General features: G+C 41.6%; 1 protein-coding gene across 2 annotated transcripts in view; it reads left to right on the top strand.

The window, feature by feature from the left end:
- Positions 1–19,942, top strand: part of cdk13 (cyclin dependent kinase 13) — a 148,543-nt gene that overhangs the window by 37,293 nt on the left and 91,308 nt on the right. For both annotated transcript variants that reach the window (XM_059984480.1, XM_059984471.1), the window contains exons 3-5: positions 3,253–3,426; positions 10,464–10,603; positions 18,594–18,764. In XM_059984480.1, the coding sequence (XP_059840463.1) occupies positions 3,253–3,426; positions 10,464–10,603; positions 18,594–18,764 (485 nt within the window). The remainder of the gene's footprint in view (positions 1–3,252; positions 3,427–10,463; positions 10,604–18,593; positions 18,765–19,942) is intronic.

The following is a 19,942-nucleotide window of genomic DNA, read 5'->3' as shown; positions in this document are numbered from 1 at the left end:
CTAATCTTTCAAGAGAACATGATAGGTGGTGAGTTCAGGGCAAGGGATGTTGATGTGTTAGAGTGCATTTACTTTGAAAAGACAGAGGTCCAACCTGTCTTGCAGCAGACAATTGTGTGTAGTTCCCATTGCTTGGTGAGGTACCAAGTACAAGGATGATAGTAAATTCTGTTCCTTTATTTAAAAAGGGCAGCAGGTGCAAGTCAAATAATTACAAGCCAGTAAATCTAAGATTAATGGTAGAGCCATTATTGAAACAAGTTGTAAGGAACAGGATTGATCTTAACCTTTAAAGGCTTTGTTCATCTGAAATTACTTTTTCATTTGATAGGATTTTTTTTAAGTCAAGATCACGTATGGTAAGCTAGTCCAAACAGTTAGAGCTCATGACATCATGACAACTTGCAAGTTGTATACAAAACTACCTTCATGGGAGAGATGGTGGTGACAGGGAGTTGTTTTTCCAATTGGAAGTTTGTGAGTAGTGGATGTACCTCAGGGATTGACGCTGACACGTTCGTTTATATCGTGCAATGACTACTTAGATGTGAATGTTGTTGGTATGATGAAGCTTGGAGATGACAAGAAGATTACCTTAGCCTGCAGCAAGGTATTGATCTGCTAGAAAGTTGGGTGGAGAAATGTTAAGTGGCATTTGAGGCTTAAGAGACTCCTGCCTTTGTCAGCCATGCATAGAATGTAAGAGCAACGATGCTCTGTTACAGTTTTATAAAACATTGGTTAGTTCTGTTCACCAATATGGAGGATTGTGCTGGAAAAGATGCAGAGGAGATTCACCAGCATTTCAGTTGGGAATGGAACAATTTCAGTTAGGAGACATTGGGTAGGGCTGGATTTGTTTCCCTAGAGGAGAGGAGGATGAGGTGTGATCTGAGAGCAACATTAAATTGAGAGGAATCTATAGTAAGGATCTTTTTTCCTTTTTCCCCTTTGGGGTGTTGGGGTATCTAAATGAGATTAAGCTTGGAGGGGATTTGAGGAGACATGTTATTCAGTTGTTAGTTCTGAAGCACTTGTTGGGAATGTGGAGGCGGGAGGTTTCAAAACATTACAAAGTATTTATGAGTACTTGAGTTACCAGAACATTACGTTATAACCAAGTGCTGGTAAATGGGATTAATATAGATGAATAATGAACAGCTGAAGAGCCTGTTGAATTATATGACTGACCTTTGAAGTACAAACATCTCCCTTTCAACTGCATGTTATCTTTCCAAATAAGCTCTTTTAATTTGAAGGATGCATGATATCAAATCAGATTAATTAATCACTGACTTGTATGTCATTAAGCTTGTTTTGTGGCTGCAGTGCAGTCCAAGGTATTGAGTTACTATAAATTACAAAATAAGTAGTTTAAAGAAAACAGGAATAATGAGATAGTGTTTATAGGTTTCACAGACTATTCAGAAATCTGATGGTGGTTGGGTGGGGGTGGTTGTTGGGAAGAAACTATTTCTAAACCATTAAGTGTGGGAATCCTGTGCCTTCTCTCCAGCAGTAATGCGAAGAGTGCATGTTCTGGATGGTGAGGGTCCTTAGTGATGCTACATTCTTGAGGCATCACCTATTGAAGATGTCCTCAATAGTGGGAAGAGTGTGTCTGTGATGGAGCTGGTTAAGTTTCAGACCTTTCCACTGTATCTATATAGACAGAAAAGTGCAAGATTTTGGGTGGCATTACCCAATCTTTTCAAATTCCTAATGAAGTATTGCCGCTTTTGTGCCTTCTCAGTGATTGCATCAATGGATTGGGCTCAGGATGGATTCTCCAAGATGCTAATGTCCTGGAATTTGAAGCTACTCACCCTTTCCACCACTGACCAGTCAACGATGTGTGTTCTCTGGACTTCTACTTTCTGAAGTCCACAGTCAGTCCCTTGGTCTTAGTCTCCATTGAGTGTGAGGTTGTAGTTGCAACATCACTCAACCAGCCTAACATCCGTCTCCTGTACACCACCTCATTAACATCTGAAATTCTACCAACAACAGTTGTGTTGTCTGTGAATTTATAGATAGGGTTGAACAATGCTGAGTACCACAGTTGTGAGTGTAGAGAGAATAAGAGCAGTGGGCTAAGCATGCGTCCTGAGGTGTATCTGTGTTGATCGTTGGCGGGGAGGAGATGTTATTTCCGATCTGCACTGACTGATTTCCCAATAAGGAAGTTGAGGATCCAGTTGCAGAGGGGAGGTACAGAATCCCTGGTTTGAAATTTGTTGATTAATATTAGGGCATGTTGGTTTTGAATATCGAGCTGTAATTGATACAGCTGCATGTTTTTCTGTTGTCTGGAAGCTCCAAAACAGAGTGGAGAGCTAATGAAGTTGTGTCTGTCATAGACCTGTTGTGGTGGTAGCAATTTGCAGCAGGTCCAGGTCCTTGCTGAGGCAGGATTTAGCTGTAGTCATGACCAACCTCTCAGAGCACTTCATCACAGTAGATGTGAGTGTTACCAGGCAATAGTCATTGAGGGAGTGAACCCTCCTCTTTTGATATGATTTTGAGGTAGGATTGATGACCATCTGAACAGGTGGGAAATTCCGACCAGCTGTGAGAGATTGAAATTGACCTTGAACTTCAGACAGTTGGTTGGCACAGGTTTTCAGTGCCCTGCCAGGTACTCTATTGCATGGGTTCATCCTCTTTAAGAATGTTCTGATGTCGTTCTCCAAGATGTTAGCATTGCCAGACACAGTGAGGATTTGCACGGGTGTAGAGTTATTCTCCCTTTCCAAGTATGCATAAAAGTTGTTGAGCTTATTGGGGAGGGAAGCATCACTTAGGTTTTAACTTATGAGGAGTAATGGCATGCAAACTTCACAGCTACCATGCATCCAATTGTGAAGTGATCAGAATGTGGTACCGTATTTTTAAAAAAACATAGCAAAAGGTATTGCATGCAATGATCAGTTTTTTCCAGTGGACAGTATCTGGTGGTATTGTACAGACAACTTATTAGCAGCAAAATCATTGCAAAAATGTCTGTGTAACACTTGCAACATTGTTAGGACTTTATTAGGACTTGAGAGTTTCAACCACACGATATTAGATTATTTCCAACCATTGGTGCTACTGAGTTCGTCCAGTTCCTTTGTGTGTTAACTTGCATATTTTCTTATTTAAATTGGTCTCTGATTGAGAGGAGGGAATTACTTGTTTCATTGCCAGTTAGCAATCAAATGGGTTTATTTAATGAAATTTAATTACCCATTTTATCTTTTCTAATTACAGCCCAAAAGAAGGGGTCTCAATAAAGCCAGTGAAAAAGCACCCTGAACGAAAGTCTCGACACTTACTTACAGACCTTCCATTGCCACCTGAACTTCCAGGATCTGATTCAGCTTCACCAAAAACTCCCGAAGAGAAGAAATCAACTATACAGTCACAGATTAAAAAACGGCCCAAGTGAGTGATAATGTTTTATTTTGAAGATCTGTATTTCTGTGTAAATCATTCTAGGCACCTTTGAGGATTGTTGTATATGTAGTTATCAATTACATTTTTCATTCATATGACCATAGTTATGACGGTAACTGGCAGGTCACTTCAATGATGTTCTTAGGCATGATAAATGATTTCAAACAACCCGAGTCACTTTTGAGCTGTCCAGAACATATACCTCTGTTCTACCAAAGTGCATGACCATGCTCTTCACTACTAGATTCCAACTGCAACTACTTATCTTCTGTCCCTTTTGTATTTCCAAATTTGCCTGGAGTATTGAACACAGGCAAAAGGGCAATGTTGCAATAAAATGGACCTTTTCTGGTTGGTTGCTGGTGACTTGTGCAATGCAGGAGTTGATGTTGGGGCAGCTTCTTTTCACATTATGTCAGTGATTTGGCTGAAGGAATTGACAGATTAGGGAATTTGAGTCCGTGTAAGTAGATGAGTATCCAGTTCCATTTTAGTTCTATAAGTGTACTAGATTAGTTGATACAATCAGTAGGTGTGTTCAAAAAGTCATAAGACCATAAAGACAAGGGGAAGAATTGGGCTATTTGGGCCATTAAGTCTGCTCTCATTCAATCATGGCTGATTTATTATACCTCTCAACCCCATTCTCCTGCCTTCTCCCTGTAACCTTTGATGTCCTGATTAATTAAGAACCTATCAACTTCCACCTTAAGTATACTCAATGACTTGGCTTACACAGCCATCTGTAGCAGTGAATTCCACAGATTCACCATGCCCTGGCTAAAGAAATTTTTCCTTGTGTTCGAAGTGGTCATCCCTCAGTTTTGAGGCTGTGAAGTCTGGTCCTAGACTCCCTTACTATAGGAAACTTCCTCTTCACATCCATTTTCTTCATCCTTTCAATATTCGATAGGTTGTAATGAGATCACCCCTTATTCCTCTAAACTCCAGTGAGTACAGACCCGGAGCTATGAAACACTTACGATAAGGAGCCCAAAGTTGCTCACAGTACTCGAATTGTGGTCTGACAAATGGCTTTTAAAGCCTCAGGGTTATACCCTTGCTTTTGTATTCGAGTCCTCTCAATCAATACTAATATTGCATTTGCTTTTCTTCCCACCAACTCAACCTGCAAGTTAAACTTTTGGGGAATCCTGTACGAGGGTTCCCTAGACCACCTGTGCTTCTGATTTTTAAAATTTTCTTCCCATTTACAAAGTAGTTCTACCAAAGTGCACTACTGTACTCTTCACTACATTATATTCCATCTGCTACTACTTTGCCCATTCCCCCAATCTAAGTCCTTTTACAGACTCCCCACTTCCATCATGCTATCTGCCCTTCCACCTACCTTTGTATTGAACACAAACATGCCCACAAAGTCATCAATTCCTTCATTCAAATCATTGACATATGCCATGAAAAGAAGTAGCCCCATCTGACTCTTGTGGCATAGCAAAAGTTACTGGCAGCCAACCAGGAAAGGTCCCCTTTATTCCCAATCTTTGCCTCCTGTCAGTCAGCCAATCTTCTTCCCATGCTAGTACCTTTCCTGTCATACCATAGGATCTTACGTTGTTAAGCAGCCTTATGTGTAGCACCTTTTCAAAGTCCTTCTGAAAATCCAAATAAACAACATCCATTTACTCTCCTTTTTCTACATTGCCAGTTATTTCCTCAAAGAATTCCAACAGAATTGTCAGGCAAGATTTCCACTTAAGGAAACCATGGTGACTGGCTGACTTTTATCATGTGCCTTCAAGTACCCTGTAACCTCATCCTTGGTAATGAACCCCAGTATATCTCTAGCTACTGAAGTCAGGCTAGCTGATCTATAATTTCCTTTTTTTGCCTTCCTGCTTCCTTAAAAATGGAGTAACATTTGCAGTTTGCCAGTCCTCTGGAGCCATTCCAGAATCTACTGATCCATGAAAGATCATTAACCCCTCCACAATTTCTTCAGCTACCTTTTTTGGAACCCTGAGGTATAGTCCATCTGGTCCATGTGGGTTATCTGCCTTCAGACTTCAGCTTCCCAAGCACCCTTTCCTTAGCAGTAGCAACAACACTTCGTTTAGTCCTCTGGCATTCTGCAGTGTCTTCCACAGCGATGACTGACGCAAAATATGTATTAAGTTTGTCCACTATTTCTTTAACCCCCCCCCGCTACTACCTCTCTAAAGTCATTCTTCATCAGTCCAATGTCTACTCTCGTCTCTTTTACACTTTACATATTTGGAAAAAAAACTTTTGGTATCCTTTATTATTAGCCAGCTTACCTTCATATTTCATCTTTATCCTTTTTTGTTTTCTGTTGGCTTTTAAAAGCTTCCCAATCCTCTACCTTCTCATGAGTTTTTGAAATGTTATATGCCTTCTCTTTGAATTTTATGCTACCTTTGACTTCTGTTGTCAGCCACGGTTGCCTCAACCTCTCTTTAGAATAGTTCTCCATCTTTGGAATATATCTTTCTTGTTTACACCATAAACAGCAGTCATCATCCCTGGTAGTGTCCCCTTTCATTCAGCTTTGGTCAACGTCTCCTTTAAGCCTATGTAATTTCCTTTGTTCCACTGTATTACATCCAATTTTAGCTTCTTCTCAAACTGAAGAGTGAATACTATCATGATCACTGTTTCCTAAAGGCTCCTTTACCTTCAGCTCCCTAATCAAATTTGGGTCATTACATAACACCTAGTCCAGGTTGCTGTTTTCCTAGTGGGTTCAAACACAAGTTGCTCTAAAAGACCATCTTGTAGACATTCTACAAATTCCCCCTCTGGGCTCTAGCACCAATCTGATTTTTCCCAATCTCTGCGTATTGAAATTCCCCATGATTTTTGCAACATTACCTTTTTACATGCCTTTTTGTCTCTCCCATTGTTATTTGGAGGTCTTTATGTAACTCCCATCATGGTATTTTTACCCTTGCAGTTTCTTAACTCTAACTACAAGAATTCTGCATCTTCTGATCCTATGTTTCCTCTAAGGATTTGATTTCATTTTTACCAACAGAGCCACCCCACACCCTCTGCCTACCTGGCTGTCCTTCTGATACAGTGTTTACCCTTGGATATTAAGCTCCCAATTATGATCTCCTTTCAGCCATGACTCCAGAGATGCCCACAACGTCATGCCTGCCAATCTCAAACTGCGTTTCAAGATCATCTACCTTGTTCTCTATGCTGCATGTTCTTTTGAAGTATAACCCTGAAACAGTATAATCCTGTATTCATCATCCTTTTTTGATTTTTGCCCCCTGTTACACTGACTTCAATTTTGCTATCTGCCTGACTTTCCTGACAGTCTCACTACGCACAACATCTAGTTGTATACCGATTGCCCCATCCTCAGCCCTATCACTCTGGTTCCCAACCCCAACAGCTCTAGCAAACTTGCCTGCTAGGATTTTGGTCCCCATTGAGTTCAGTGTAACCATCCTTTTTGTACAGGTCATACCTTCCCCAGAAGAGATCCAAATGATCCAGAAATCTGAAACCCTGCCCCCTGCACCAATTCCTCAGCCATGCATTCATCTGACAAATCATACTTTTCTTACCTCTCTGGCGTGTGGCACAGGCAGTAACCCAGAGATTACTACCCTGAGAATCCTGCTTTTCAGCTTTGTGCCTAGCTCCCTATATTCTCACTTCAGGACCCCTTCTCTTTTCACATCTATGTCATTGGTACCAATATGTATCATGACTTCTGGCTGTTCACCCTCCTTCTTTAGAATGCTGCGGACACGAGCCGAGACATCCCTGGTACCTGTGAGTCAGCGTACCATCTGGGTGTCTCTCACATTCCCAGAAACTGCTTTCTGCTCCTCTAATTATGGAATCCCCTGTCACTACTGAACTCCTTTTTTCCTTTTTCCCCCTTCCCTTCTAAGCCACAGAATCAGACTCAGTGCAAGAGACCTGCTCTCTGCTGCTTCCCCGGTAGGTCATTCCCCCTCCAGTAGTATCCAAAGCGGTATCCTTATTATTGAGGGGAACGACCACAGGGGTACTCTGCACTGGCTGCCTATACACCTTTCCTCTCCTGACAGTCAACCAGGTACAGCTTCCTATGACTACCTCCCTGTGGCTACTATCTTACCACTTCCTCAATCCGAAGGTCATCGAGCTGCAGCTCCAGTTCCTTGACGGTCTCTTGAGGAGTTGCAGCTTGATGCATTTCATACAGATGTAGTTATCAGGTAGGCTGGAGGACTCCTGAGTTCCCCCATCTCTCATCCTCCAGACCCATTCTCAGTGGACTAGCAATGCACTAACAAGAAAAAAATAGTTTTTAGCAGCATAGCTCTTTTTATTTGAAAGTTGTCAAAAGTTCTTGATGCTGATGCAGATGGTCAATGTTAATACATGAACTTGACCCATTAAAGCCTGTACTATGTGTGAATTTTTCACATATTCCTAGCAATGTTGCAAGTTATTTCTGTTGATTTTTCTTTAACATAAATGTTTCTTTTCTTGCCCACAGCTCTGTGTATGTCATCAAAGTTGAAATATAGCCATTCTGCACAAACCCAAAGAGACTTTCAAATTTAGTCCCAGCACTTAACACTAGAATCAGTTTTTACAATAGAATCAGTGACGTGTGCTGTTGGTTTTGTTTTCTGACAGCAGTATAATGCAATACTTAAATTACTCTTAAATTCCAATAAAATATTAAATTGTGCAAATACTGAGACAAGTTCAGAACTGTTCAGAAGTCGGATGACGCTCAGGAAGAAGCTGTTCTTTCAAAGCTGAGTGTAGGCCTTCAGGCTCCTGTGCCGCCACCTCTGATGGTAATAATGAGAGGTGGGTATGCCCTGAATGGTGAGGATCCTTAATGGTGAATGCATCTTTGGAAAATATCCACAATGGGGAAGAAAGTGTCCGTGATGGAGCTGGCTTGGCATACGACCTGCTGTAGCTTCTTTTGATCCTGTGCATTGGAACCTCCATAGCAACTGGTGATGCAACCTATCAGAATGTTCTCCAATGTACATTGGAGATTTGCTGTCTTCTTTCTATCTCCTGTTTGACTGTGCAAATACAAAAGAAATGATAATTAAATACCAAAAATGAGTTGTTCAATCTTTGAAAATGAGTCCACAGATTGTGAAATGACTTCGGAGTTGAGGTTATTCATGCTGGTTCAGGAGGAGGCTTGTGTTTGATGGATAATAATTGTTCCTGAACCAAATGGTTTGGGTCCCAAGGCTCCTTTACCTCCTTTCCAATGGCAGCAGCGAGAAGAGAGTATGGCCTGAGGAGGTCCTTGATGGATGCTGCTTTCTTGTGGCAGTGCTCAACGTTAGGAGGAGCTTTGACTGTGGACTGGGCTGTAACCATCAATTTTTGTAAGTTTTTTCATAATGGGACATTGGTGTTTCCGTACTGACTCAGTCAAGATAATCTCCACTCTATATCTATAGAAGTTTGTCAAAATTTTAGGTGACCTGTTGAACTTCAGATTCAGACTCAGTTTATTGTCATTTAGAAACCACAAATGCAATGCAGTTAAAAAATGAGACAACGTTCCCCCAGAATGATATCACAAAAGCAAATGACAAAACAGACTACACCAGAAAATCCACGTAACGTTTGGCAATCCCTAACCCAGAGTCCGGAGAGGCTGCTGCATATTAATATCGCACTACCATCTAGAGCATTCCCTGGAAAGGAGCTCCAAATCCACCAGACAAACAAGACCAAAAACTAAAGCTACAAGACCTGCACAAAACCACATAATTACAACATATAGTTACAACAGCGCAAACAATAGCATAATTGATTAAAAAAAACAGACTATGGGCACAGTAAAAATAGTCCAAGATGTTAAAGGACGATAAGTTCAAAAGAAATCACCACACAGTTTCCACAAGTTCCCAGGGTCCAGACAGACTTGCCATCCCACGCCAGCGGCAGAAAGGAATACCCCCGCTATGGACTTCCAATGCACCGCCTGACTCAGCCTCGCAGACGCAGCACACAATGATTGCTCCGTTGAAACCAGCCTCGCAGACGCAGCACACACCGAAAACGACCTGAGTCCGTCGAAAGGACTCCGAGTCGGTCGAGCTGACGACCATCCCCTCCGGCACAGCTTCCCCGAGCTCCATCCTCTGCCGAGCGTATTAAGACGACCCCGCCAACGGCCATTGGCAACGCGACCCTGAGGACTGGGGGCCTGTTCTTCCCAGCAGACTCCCTGAACTTACAGCAGCAGCAGCAACGAAGAAGGTCTTCCTGGAATTTCCCGATGTTTCTCCGTGCTTCCACGTCCGTTTCCAATCGATTATGATTGCGCACGGCACCCCACTTCAAAAATAACAGATTGTGGCGACCCATTTCCTGGCGCATCCGAACCGACTCACAATTAGATAGCCTACGGGGGTTTGCGAGCACAGAGCTTTGGAGCCTCTGCGCCATGGGGGGCCGGTTGAGGGAGGCTTAAAAGTGAGGCTGAAGTTTTCGAATAAAGTTTTTTCCTTCGACTGCAGTTACCGACTCCGTGTCGTAATTTTAGCGCTGCGTGTAGCACACCGCTACAAGATAATCAGTTCCGGAGTGGCTGCTGCAAGCTGCGTCGTGCTGCCATCTTGGATCAAAGATGCACAAGCTTCTAAGAAAATTGAGGTGCTGCTGCACCGCCTTTGAAATGGCTCTTAATTTGCTCATCCCAGGACAGATCCTCTGGTCCTATAATGCCAGGGAATTTAAATTACTGACTCTTTCCACCTTCAGATCCTATTAAGGACTGGCTCGTGGATCTCCTGTTTCTTGCTCATCAATAATCAGCTCTTTGGTTTTGCTGACTTGGGAGTTGGTATCATTCTACAAGGTTTTGAGGTGGTGGTTGGTAGGCAAGGAGCTTGCTGCTATTGGATGAGTGGTTTTTAAGTTCCAGTTTGCATTGACAAGCAATGCTTTTAATGTTTTGACTCAATCTCTTCTATTATATTCACATTACTCCTAATCATCCGTTAGTTGATTATTTTAAGTTTGTAACTGTGACCTTTTATTTTTAGAATTTGTGGTCCTCGACATGGTGAGACAGAAGTGACGGAAATTGACTGGGGAAAGCGTTGTGTGGACAAATTTGATATCATTGGAATAATTGGGGAAGGAACATATGGCCAAGTCTACAAAGCTAAGGATAAAGATGCAGGTAAATTGTTATTCCTTAGAGCGATTTATTTTGTCATACTTTTAAATGAATGTTCATATTTAGGAGCAGAGTATGTTTAATATTTTGGGTGGCTGAGAAAATGTCACTTCTCAACAGTGCCTGATCTGACTCATTCCAGCACTTTCTTCTGGAAATGTAGCATTTGTATATGATAGAATATAGACCAGTACAGCGCAGCCCCACAATGTTGTGTCGAACCAATTATGCTAGTGATCAAATGGCCAACTAAATTAATCTCTTCTGCTTACACAATGTCTGTAACCTTCCATTTTCCTCACATTTATGAGTCCATATAAACATCTCTGAAAAGTCCCTAATGTATCTACCACTATCCTAGGGAGTATATTCCAGGCACCCAACACTCTGTGTTTTTAAAAAAAATAACACTTGCCCTTCACATCTACTTTGAACTTGCGCCCCCCCCCCCCCCCCCCCAACTTAAGTGCATTCTTTTGTGTATGAAACGTTTTAGCCCTGGGAAAAATATGGTCCATTTATTCCTCTCATAATTTTATAAACCTCAATCAGAACTCTCCTCAGTGTCTGCCTCTCCAGAGAAACAACCCAAGTTTGTCCAAACCTCTCATTTTAGCATATGTTCTCCAATCCATCTTGTTAAACCTCTTCTACACCCTCTTCAAGCCCTCTGCGTCCTCCATATAATAGGGTGACCAGAACTGTATGCAATGCTTCAGATGTGGCCGAACTAGATTTATATAGAGATTTATATAACTTTCTGACTTTTAAAATCGATGCCTTGACTAATAAAGACATACATGCCATATACCTTCTTAAACACCTTGTCAACCTGTATAGCCACTTTCATGGAGCTGTGTACTCGGATCTGAAGATCCCTCTGCTCATCAGCACTGTTAAAGAACTTGTCCTTGACAGTGTACTATCTCTTTACATTTCACCTAACAAAAGGGGCATGGATGAAAGAAAAATGGATTGCTATGCAGAAGAGAAGCATTAGATTGAGTTTGGAGTAGGTTAGAATGTTGGTGGAACAAAGGGCTTGTTCTTTGCAGAACAAAATCATCAGTAAGTGCTTTATATTCTGTTTTTCTGGTTATAGAGATAAGTTTTTTTATCACTTATCCTCCCCTAGATATGAAAATACTATTATAAACAGATTTCCCTATGTATTGTCATCTTTGGATTTGTGCTTTCCTCTCAGTCAGCACTTTTAGTTGTCTCCCCCATAGTTGTTCCTCAGAAAAGGCAAGGGCAACTTGTCATCTCATTTCAAGTTTCTGCCTACTCCAGTCTGCATTAGGCAAATTGCAAAATGTAACACAAGTTTAAATGTTCTTCGTATTGTCCCTCAAAAAAAATGAGCATCTTGTTGATTTGATACAAAGTGAGGGTCTTAAACACAGATAATGTGCTGTTGCTGGAAATCAAAAGCAGCACACACAATGCGGGTGGACTTGATGTCTCCAGAGAGTTGAGTCCATCCAGTCAGCCTCACATGTTCTTGCACCGAGACAGGGCCAGGGTCAGGCAGCACCAATGGAGAGAAATAAACAGTCAACTTTTTGGGCTGCAACCCTTCATCAGGACTGAAAAGGAAGATGGAAGGAAATAGAATAGAAAGGGGTGAGGGGTTGGAGGAGAAAAAGCTGTTGATAGATGAAACTGGGTTGTTGGGTGGGGAAGGGGGAGGTGGTGAGTGAAAATCTGGGGGATCTGGGTAGAAGAGGTAAAGGACTGGAAAAAGAGGGATCCTATTGCAGTGTGAACGATACATAGCTTGGTCCTGCCTATAGTGTGGTATAACCATATATCAATCACAGCATGGAAACAGGCCATCTCGGCCCTCCTAGTCCGTGCCGAACTCTTAATCTCACCTAGTCCCACCTACCCGCACTCAGCCCATAATCCTCCACTCCTTTCCTGTCCACATACCTATCCAATTTTACCTTAAGTGACACAACTGAACTGGCCTCTACTACTTCTACAGGAAGCTCATTCCACACAGCTATCACTCTCTGAGTAAAGAAATACCCCCTCGTGTTTCCCTTAAACTTCTGCCCCCTAACTCTCAAATCATGTCCTCTCGTTGGTATCTTTTCAGATTTTCTGTAAATATAAATTAGAGCAGGCAAAATGGTCTCTCCAGGCTGCTCTAGCATTTAAGAAATTGTGGGTAACCATCCATTCCCTTTTGAAGAGGTGAGTTCCAAAGGTTCATGATCCCTGATGTAGAAATTTTACTTCTCTTTTTTGAAGCCCATTTCTGGTAAGATGGCAGTGCACTCGGATGCAGTGGCCACTCTGCATTCCAACAAAAAATCATCCTTAATGTCTTTTTTACGATTGAAGACATTGTTGGTTAGCGAGAACATAGGGAACTGCAGGTCTACCCCACCTGCAAGCTGCTTGATTGTAGTGGAGTTGGGACTTGTTATGTACCAATGTTGTGTTGTTGCATATCATTATTGTGCTGAGACAGTGCACAGTCCCTGAAAAAAGTGAGTATTGTCCTGGATGTTTTCCTTGTGATTGCAAAACCCTGTTGGGCATTGGTAATGCAGAATACTGTAAATCATGTTCACTGGTTCATTTGTGAGACTGACAGTGGGAGAGCTGCGTTGCCTCATTTGTGGTGAGGATGAGGCTTTCAGGCTGTAGGATCACTTGTTGCAGTAGCCCAAGAGACACCAAGGTGGTGGGAGAGAGCAGAGGCCTCTTTGAGAGCTAGAGTCTATGCTGGGTTGGGGACTGTCCCCTCTTGGTGCTGCTCTTCAGTGTTCGCTCAGTGGAGGAACAAGATGGACTAGGACAACATCCCATGCCCCATTATTCTACAGGCTTTGCCATTCAGGGACTTCTTGTGACTGTGTTTTCTGCTGTCATAACCACATGTGATGCATGCTGTGGGTAATGTTTTGCACCTTGGTCCTGGACGAATGCTATTTCTTTTGGCTATATTCATGTATGATTGAGTGATAATTAAACTTGGTCTTGTATTTTCACTTCAGTGAAATGAGTGACTTCCCATTTTAAATAGGCAATCTCCTGTTCTAGATTCTCCCACTAGGAAGTATCCTCTATACATCTTCTCTGGACCTTAAGCAGGTGCAAGCTTAGCCTGTTCAACCTTCTTGCATAAGAAAAGCTGTTTATTACAGGTATTTGGTAAAATTTGAGATTGCAAAGGGAGCTGGAAAAGGTATGTAATAAGGGTAATGTCACAATTGTAATGGAGGGCTTCAATGTGCGAGGGGATTGGGAAAATCAGGTTGGTGTTGGATTGTAGAAGAATGAATTTGTTGAATGCCTCTGCGATGGCTTTTTAGAGCAGCTTGTGCTTGAGCCTACTTGGTGAAAGGTAATCTTAGATTGGGTGTTGTGTAATAACCAGATCTTATTAGAGAGCTTAATGTAAAAGGAATCCTTAGGAGGCAGTGATCAAATTGATTGAATTCATACTGCACTTTGAGAGGGAGAAACGTAAGTCACACTGAAATAGAAGGAATTACAGAGGCATGAGAGAGGAACTTGTCCAAGTGGATTGGAGAAGGATACTAGCGGGGATGAAGAGAGCAGAGATGGCTGAAGTCTTTGGGAATAGTTTACAAGGCGCAGGATGGATATGTCCCACAGAAGTAGTTCTCAGATGGCAGGGTTAAGTAACTGTGGCTGACAAGGGACACTAAGGACTGCATGAAAGCCTAGGAAACAAAAGTAAGTGCGAAGTTGGATGATTGGGAAGCTTTTAAAATCCAGCAAAAGGCAACTAAAAAGCTATAAGAAGGGAAAAGATGAAATATGAGGGCAAACTAGCCAGTAATATAAAGCAGGATATGAAATTTTTTCCAGTTATTTAACGAGTAGAAGGGATGTCAGGGTTGATATTGGGCCACTGGGAATTGATGTTGGTGAGGTAGTAATGGTGGGGACCAAGATATTGTAGATGAACTGAATGAGTACTTTGCATCAGATTTTTCTGTAGAAGTCACCAGCTGTGTGCCAGCGGTCCATGGATGTCAGGGAGAAGACGTGAGTGCCATTGCTATTACAAAGGAAAAAGTGCCAGCCAAACTGAAAGGTCTTAAGGTGGAGAAGTCACCTGGACCAGATGGACTACATCCCAGAGTCCTCAGAGAAGTTGCTGAAGGGATAATAGATGCATTGGTCATGATTTTTCCAGAATCATTTGATTCTGGCATGGTCCCAGAGGACTGGAAGATTGCAAATGTCACACAACTCTTTATGAAGGGAGGAAGGCAAAAGAAAGGAAATTATATAGGCCAGTTAGTCTAACCTCAGTGGCTGGGGGTGTTGGAGCCTATTCTTAAGGACGAAGTCAAGTCAAGTCACTTTTTTTTGTCATTTCGACCATAACTGCTGGTACAGTACATAGTAAAAATGAGACAATGTTTTTTCAGGACCATGTTGTTACATGACACAGTACAAAAACTAGTCTGAACTATGTAAAAAAAAAATCACAGAGAAAAACTATACTGGACTACAGACCTACTCAGGACTGCATAAAGTGTACAAAATAGTGCAGGCATTACAATAAATAATAAAGACAATAGGGCAGTAAGGTGTCAGTCCAGGCTCTGGGTATTGAGTCTGATAGCTTGGGGGAAGAAACTGTTATATAGTCTGGTCGTGAGAGTCCGAGTGCTTCGGTGCCTTTTCCCAGACGGCAGGAGGGAGAAGAGTTTGTGTGAGGGGTGCTTGGGGTCCTCATAATGCTGTTTGCTTTGCAGATGCAGCGCGTAGTGTAAATGTCTGTAATGGCGGGAAGAGAGACCCCGATTATCTTCTCAGCTGACCTCACTATCCGCTGCAGGATCTTGCGATCCGAGATGGTGCAATTTCCGAACCAGGCAGTGATGCAGCTGCTCAGGATACTCTCAATACATCCCCTGTGGAATGTGATGGGGGGTGGGAGATGGACTTTCCTCAGCCTTTGCAAAAAGTAGAGACGCTGCTGGGCTTTCTTTGCTATGGAGCTGGTGTTGAGGGACCAGGTGAGATTCTCCACCAGATGAACACCAAGAAATTTGGTCCTCTTAACGATCTCTACCGAGGAGCCGTCGATGTTCAGCAGGGAGTGGTCGCTCCATGCCCTCCTGAAGTCAACAACCGTCTCTTTTGTTGTGTTCATGTTCAGAGACAGGTTGTTGGCTCTGAACCAGTCCGTTAGCCGCTGCACCTCCTCTCTGTGAGCTGACTCATTGTTCTTGCTGATGAGACCTACCATGGTCGTGTCATCAGTGAACTTGATGTGGTTCGAGCTGTGTGTTGCAGCACAGTCGTGGGTCAGCAGAGTGAACAGCAGTGGACTGAGCACACAGCCCTGGGGGGCCCCTGTGCTCAGTGTGATGGTGTTGGAGATGCTGCTCCCAATCTGGACTGACTGAGGTCTCCCAGTCAGGAAGTCTAGGATCCAGTTGCAGATGGAGGTGTTCAGGCCCAGTAGGCTCAGCTTTCCAATCAGTTTCTGAGGGATGATTGTGTTGAATGCTGAACTGAAGTCCATGAACAGCATTCGAAGGTATGTTTCTGGGTACTCGGAGTATAATAAAGTAAGTCAAAGTCAGCATGGTTTCTGTAAAGGGAAATCTTGCCTGACAAATCTGTTGGGAGTTCTACGAGGAAGTAACAAGCAGGGTGGACAAAGGAGAGGTAGTGGATGTCATTTACTTGGATTTTCAGAAAGCATATAAGGTGGCTTTCTTGAGCCTGCTTAACAAGATAAAATCCTACGGTGTTATAGGAAAGATACTGGCATGGCTGGCAGTGGGAGGCTGTAAGTGGGAATAAAGGAGACCTTTTCTAATAAAGGACTGCCAGTGACTCACGGTGTTCCTCAGATCATTATTGGAACCACTAATTTTCACATTGTTTGTCAGTGATTTAGATAATGGAATTGATGGCTTTGTGGCAAAGTTTGCAGATGATATGAAGATATGTGGAGGGGGTGTGCGGAGGAAGCAATGCAATTACAGCAGGACTTAGAGAACGGGAAAAAAGTGGCAGATGGAATACAGCATTGGGAAATGTTTGATGATGCATTTTGGCAAAAGGAACAACAGTACAGACTATTATCTAAATGGGGAGAAGGTTCAAACATCAGAGGTGCAGAGGGACTTGAGAGTTCTCGTGCAAGGCTCCCAGAAGATAAATTTACAGGGTGATTTTTGTGGTAAAGAAGGCAAATGCAATATAGGCATTTATTTGGAGGGGAGTAGAATATAAAAGCAAGGAGATGATGCTGAAGCTTTGTAAGATACTGGCCATGCCACACTTGGAGTATTGCCAACAGTTTATATAGTGGGCACTATATTTCAGAAAGGATGTATCATCATTGGAGCAAGTCCAGAGAAGGTTCATGAGGATGATTCCAGGAATAAGTTTTTGGCAGCTGGAGTTTTTTTCACTGGAATTTAGAAGAATGCATGGGTATCTCATTGAAACCTACTGAATGTTGAAAGGACTAGATAGGGTGTGTGTGGAGAGGATGTTTCTTCTGGAGGGAGTATCCAGAGCTAGCGGCAGTCTTGAAATTGAGGGTTGAGCTTTTAGAACAGAGGTGAGGTTTTTTTTTAGCCAGAGAGTAGTGAATCTGTGGGATGCTCTGTCACAGACTGCGGTGCAGGCTAAGTCTGTGGATATATCTCTTTCTTGCACTTTCACAAAACCATATTGGCTTTGCCTAATAACTTGGAAATATTTTCCAAGTGCTCTCCAATATGATTTTTTTAAGAGCTTCTAACATTTTCCCTATGATAGCTACTAAGCTAACTTTCGTTGTTTGCTGCGCGCTCTGTTTTTGAAAAAAAGAGTTGCATTTACTTTTTTTTAATCTAATGAAACCTTTCCCAAATCTAGGTGAGTGTGGAAAATTCAAACTAATCCTTCATGCATCTTATTAGCCACTTAAGACCAAAAACTGAAGTTGCAAGGACACCTAGGGTGTTATCAGCCTGAAGTTTCAACCATTTGCCCAGTGCCAAGTTGTTCTTTCTCTCCTTTCCAGTTTTAAGTTCTTTAATTCTTGGATGTTACTTGGAGTCATGAAGGCTGATGAAAACTTAAGTTTGTTTCCATTATTTAATTCTTAGAGTCACTTTATTTCGGAACAGTGCCTTTTGCTTTACGCACTTAAAATGTCTGTGGAAACTTTTATCGTTAATTCACCTCTATTTAGGGGATACATTTTTAAAGAATTGGATGTTTAAAATTAGACAATCCAAAGGCACTGTGTTAGCAAGTTAATTGGTTACATGGGTGTAATTGAGCGGTATAGGCTCATTGGACCTGAAAGGTCTGCTGTGCTTTATTTATTTTTTTTAAAAATTAATAAGATGGCTTCCACTGTTTTATCCAGTGGCAGCTGCAAATCAAGTAGCTCATTGTTTGATTAGAATTTACAGCCTCTTCAGCAATTTTGGAGCAATCATCTGGCTTCTGTAATGAAAAATATTGGTAAATCAAGGAAAGTAAATCATGAGTTGATGTGAACAAAGGAAAAGTACGTGGTTGATTGTGAACAATTCTGCGTGTTCACTGTGGAGCGCCCTCCAGGCTTCTGCTCATGCTTGGCAAGATTACGAAAGTCCAAGATGAGCTTGATAATAGATCCCACTTAGTGCTGTGCCGTTGGGCTCATTGCTGAGCTCGGCAGCAGGATGGTACATTTGAAAGATTGCCAAGACTTGGAAAAAGAAACGACCACATAAGTGTTTGAGCTATTTTGTTAGACTCGGTATTAATTGTCAGTACTTTGAAATATTAAAATTTTTAAAACTTTATATTCTATTTGATTAATATTTAAATGTGCATGTCAGAGATTCTGATGTGAGCTGTCAGAGGCCATTGACTTTCCAAAACAATTTCTGTATCTTATGGGATTCCATTATATTAATAGATGTGTTCATTGCATGTTGCCAGCTCTCAATGTCTCTGAGAAGCTGCAAATTAATAGTTGTACGTTTGTTTTCAGGTGAGATGGTAGCTTTGAAGAAAGTCCGCTTGGACAATGAAAAAGAAGGCTTCCCAATAACTGCTATTCGAGAAATTAAGATACTCAGGCAGTTACATCACTCAAGTATCATAAACATGAAAGAAATTGTGACAGACAAGGAAGACGCATTGGATTTTAAAAAAGATAAAGGTACCTTTACCCACTAGAAGTATTTTCAAGCTGGTTATTTAGAATATGCTTTGAATCTCTATAATTTAGATTTGTTGTAACAGATTGAATGGGTTTGGCTATACATTTGACTAATGCAAGTTGTACAGGATGCTGGCTATGTCTAATGAATTTTGAATGTGCATGCTTCAATTTTGGTTTAAGCCATTGCATGGAAACTTTAGATACAGTCCCTGGAAGATCTTAAATTAAAATAAGTGCAGAAGATTATATTATGTGTAGTCTTAGAATTCTCTTGATTTTTCCATATCAAGAATTTATCCAGTTCCCTGTTCATACCGCTAAATCTACTTCTACAGTCCTGTCAGAAATGTATTCCAAATCAAGCGCTCATTACTCATGTTTCTCCCCCGGTTTGCCAGTTATCTTAAATCATCATTTCCGTTTGCTGACTCGTGTTGCCTGAACAACCCAAGTATTTGTTGGTTTCAGGATGTTTCTTGCTTTACCTCCTCTAACTGTTACCCCCTTGACCAATTCTACTCTCAAAAAATGTTCTCCTACTCCCTTGTAACTTCCAGCTGGGATAACATTCAGTAAATATTGACCATTCCCAGTCAGGCTTTGGCATCTTTCCAAAATGAATCCAGAACTGAAGGCAACCCACAAACTGCAGTTAATGTAAATTCCTAGATGTTGTACTTTTCATAAAATTACTGACATTCTGAAAGACTTGTCTGCTTAATCAGCTGGGTACTGTATGCACTCATTTAGACTCAATTTAGCAATACATTTTTAAAAATATGGATTCTTTATTCCTATCTAATGTATCACAACTCTGTATTTTGTCAAATGCCCACTCATTTCAAAGTGTGTTTCCCTAGAGATTGGTTGATTATATTATGTTTCCAATTTTGCATTACTTGTAAATTATAAATCTGTGCTCTATAAGTTTAAATATGTCCATTTTGGTCCCAACAGTGAATCTCAAGGACACCATATTGTCCCTCCTATCTGGAAAAATAGCTTTTCAGTTGTGTCTGTGTTTTATCGCTTTGGAGTCCTTATTGTAATAAAGTTGTTATTCCTAAGGGCTTCAGTATTGCGGACAATTTGATTGGTATTTTTAACATTTCTTTTGAAATTGTTTTGCAATACATCAGTTGCAATACCATCATCAGCACTCTCCATCATGCTAT

This window comes from Hypanus sabinus, chromosome 1, assembly GCF_030144855.1.
Source record: "Hypanus sabinus isolate sHypSab1 chromosome 1, sHypSab1.hap1, whole genome shotgun sequence".
Lineage (NCBI taxonomy): Eukaryota > Metazoa > Chordata > Chondrichthyes > Myliobatiformes > Dasyatidae > Hypanus > Hypanus sabinus.
This window is presented reverse-complemented; position numbering and strand designations above follow the sequence as displayed.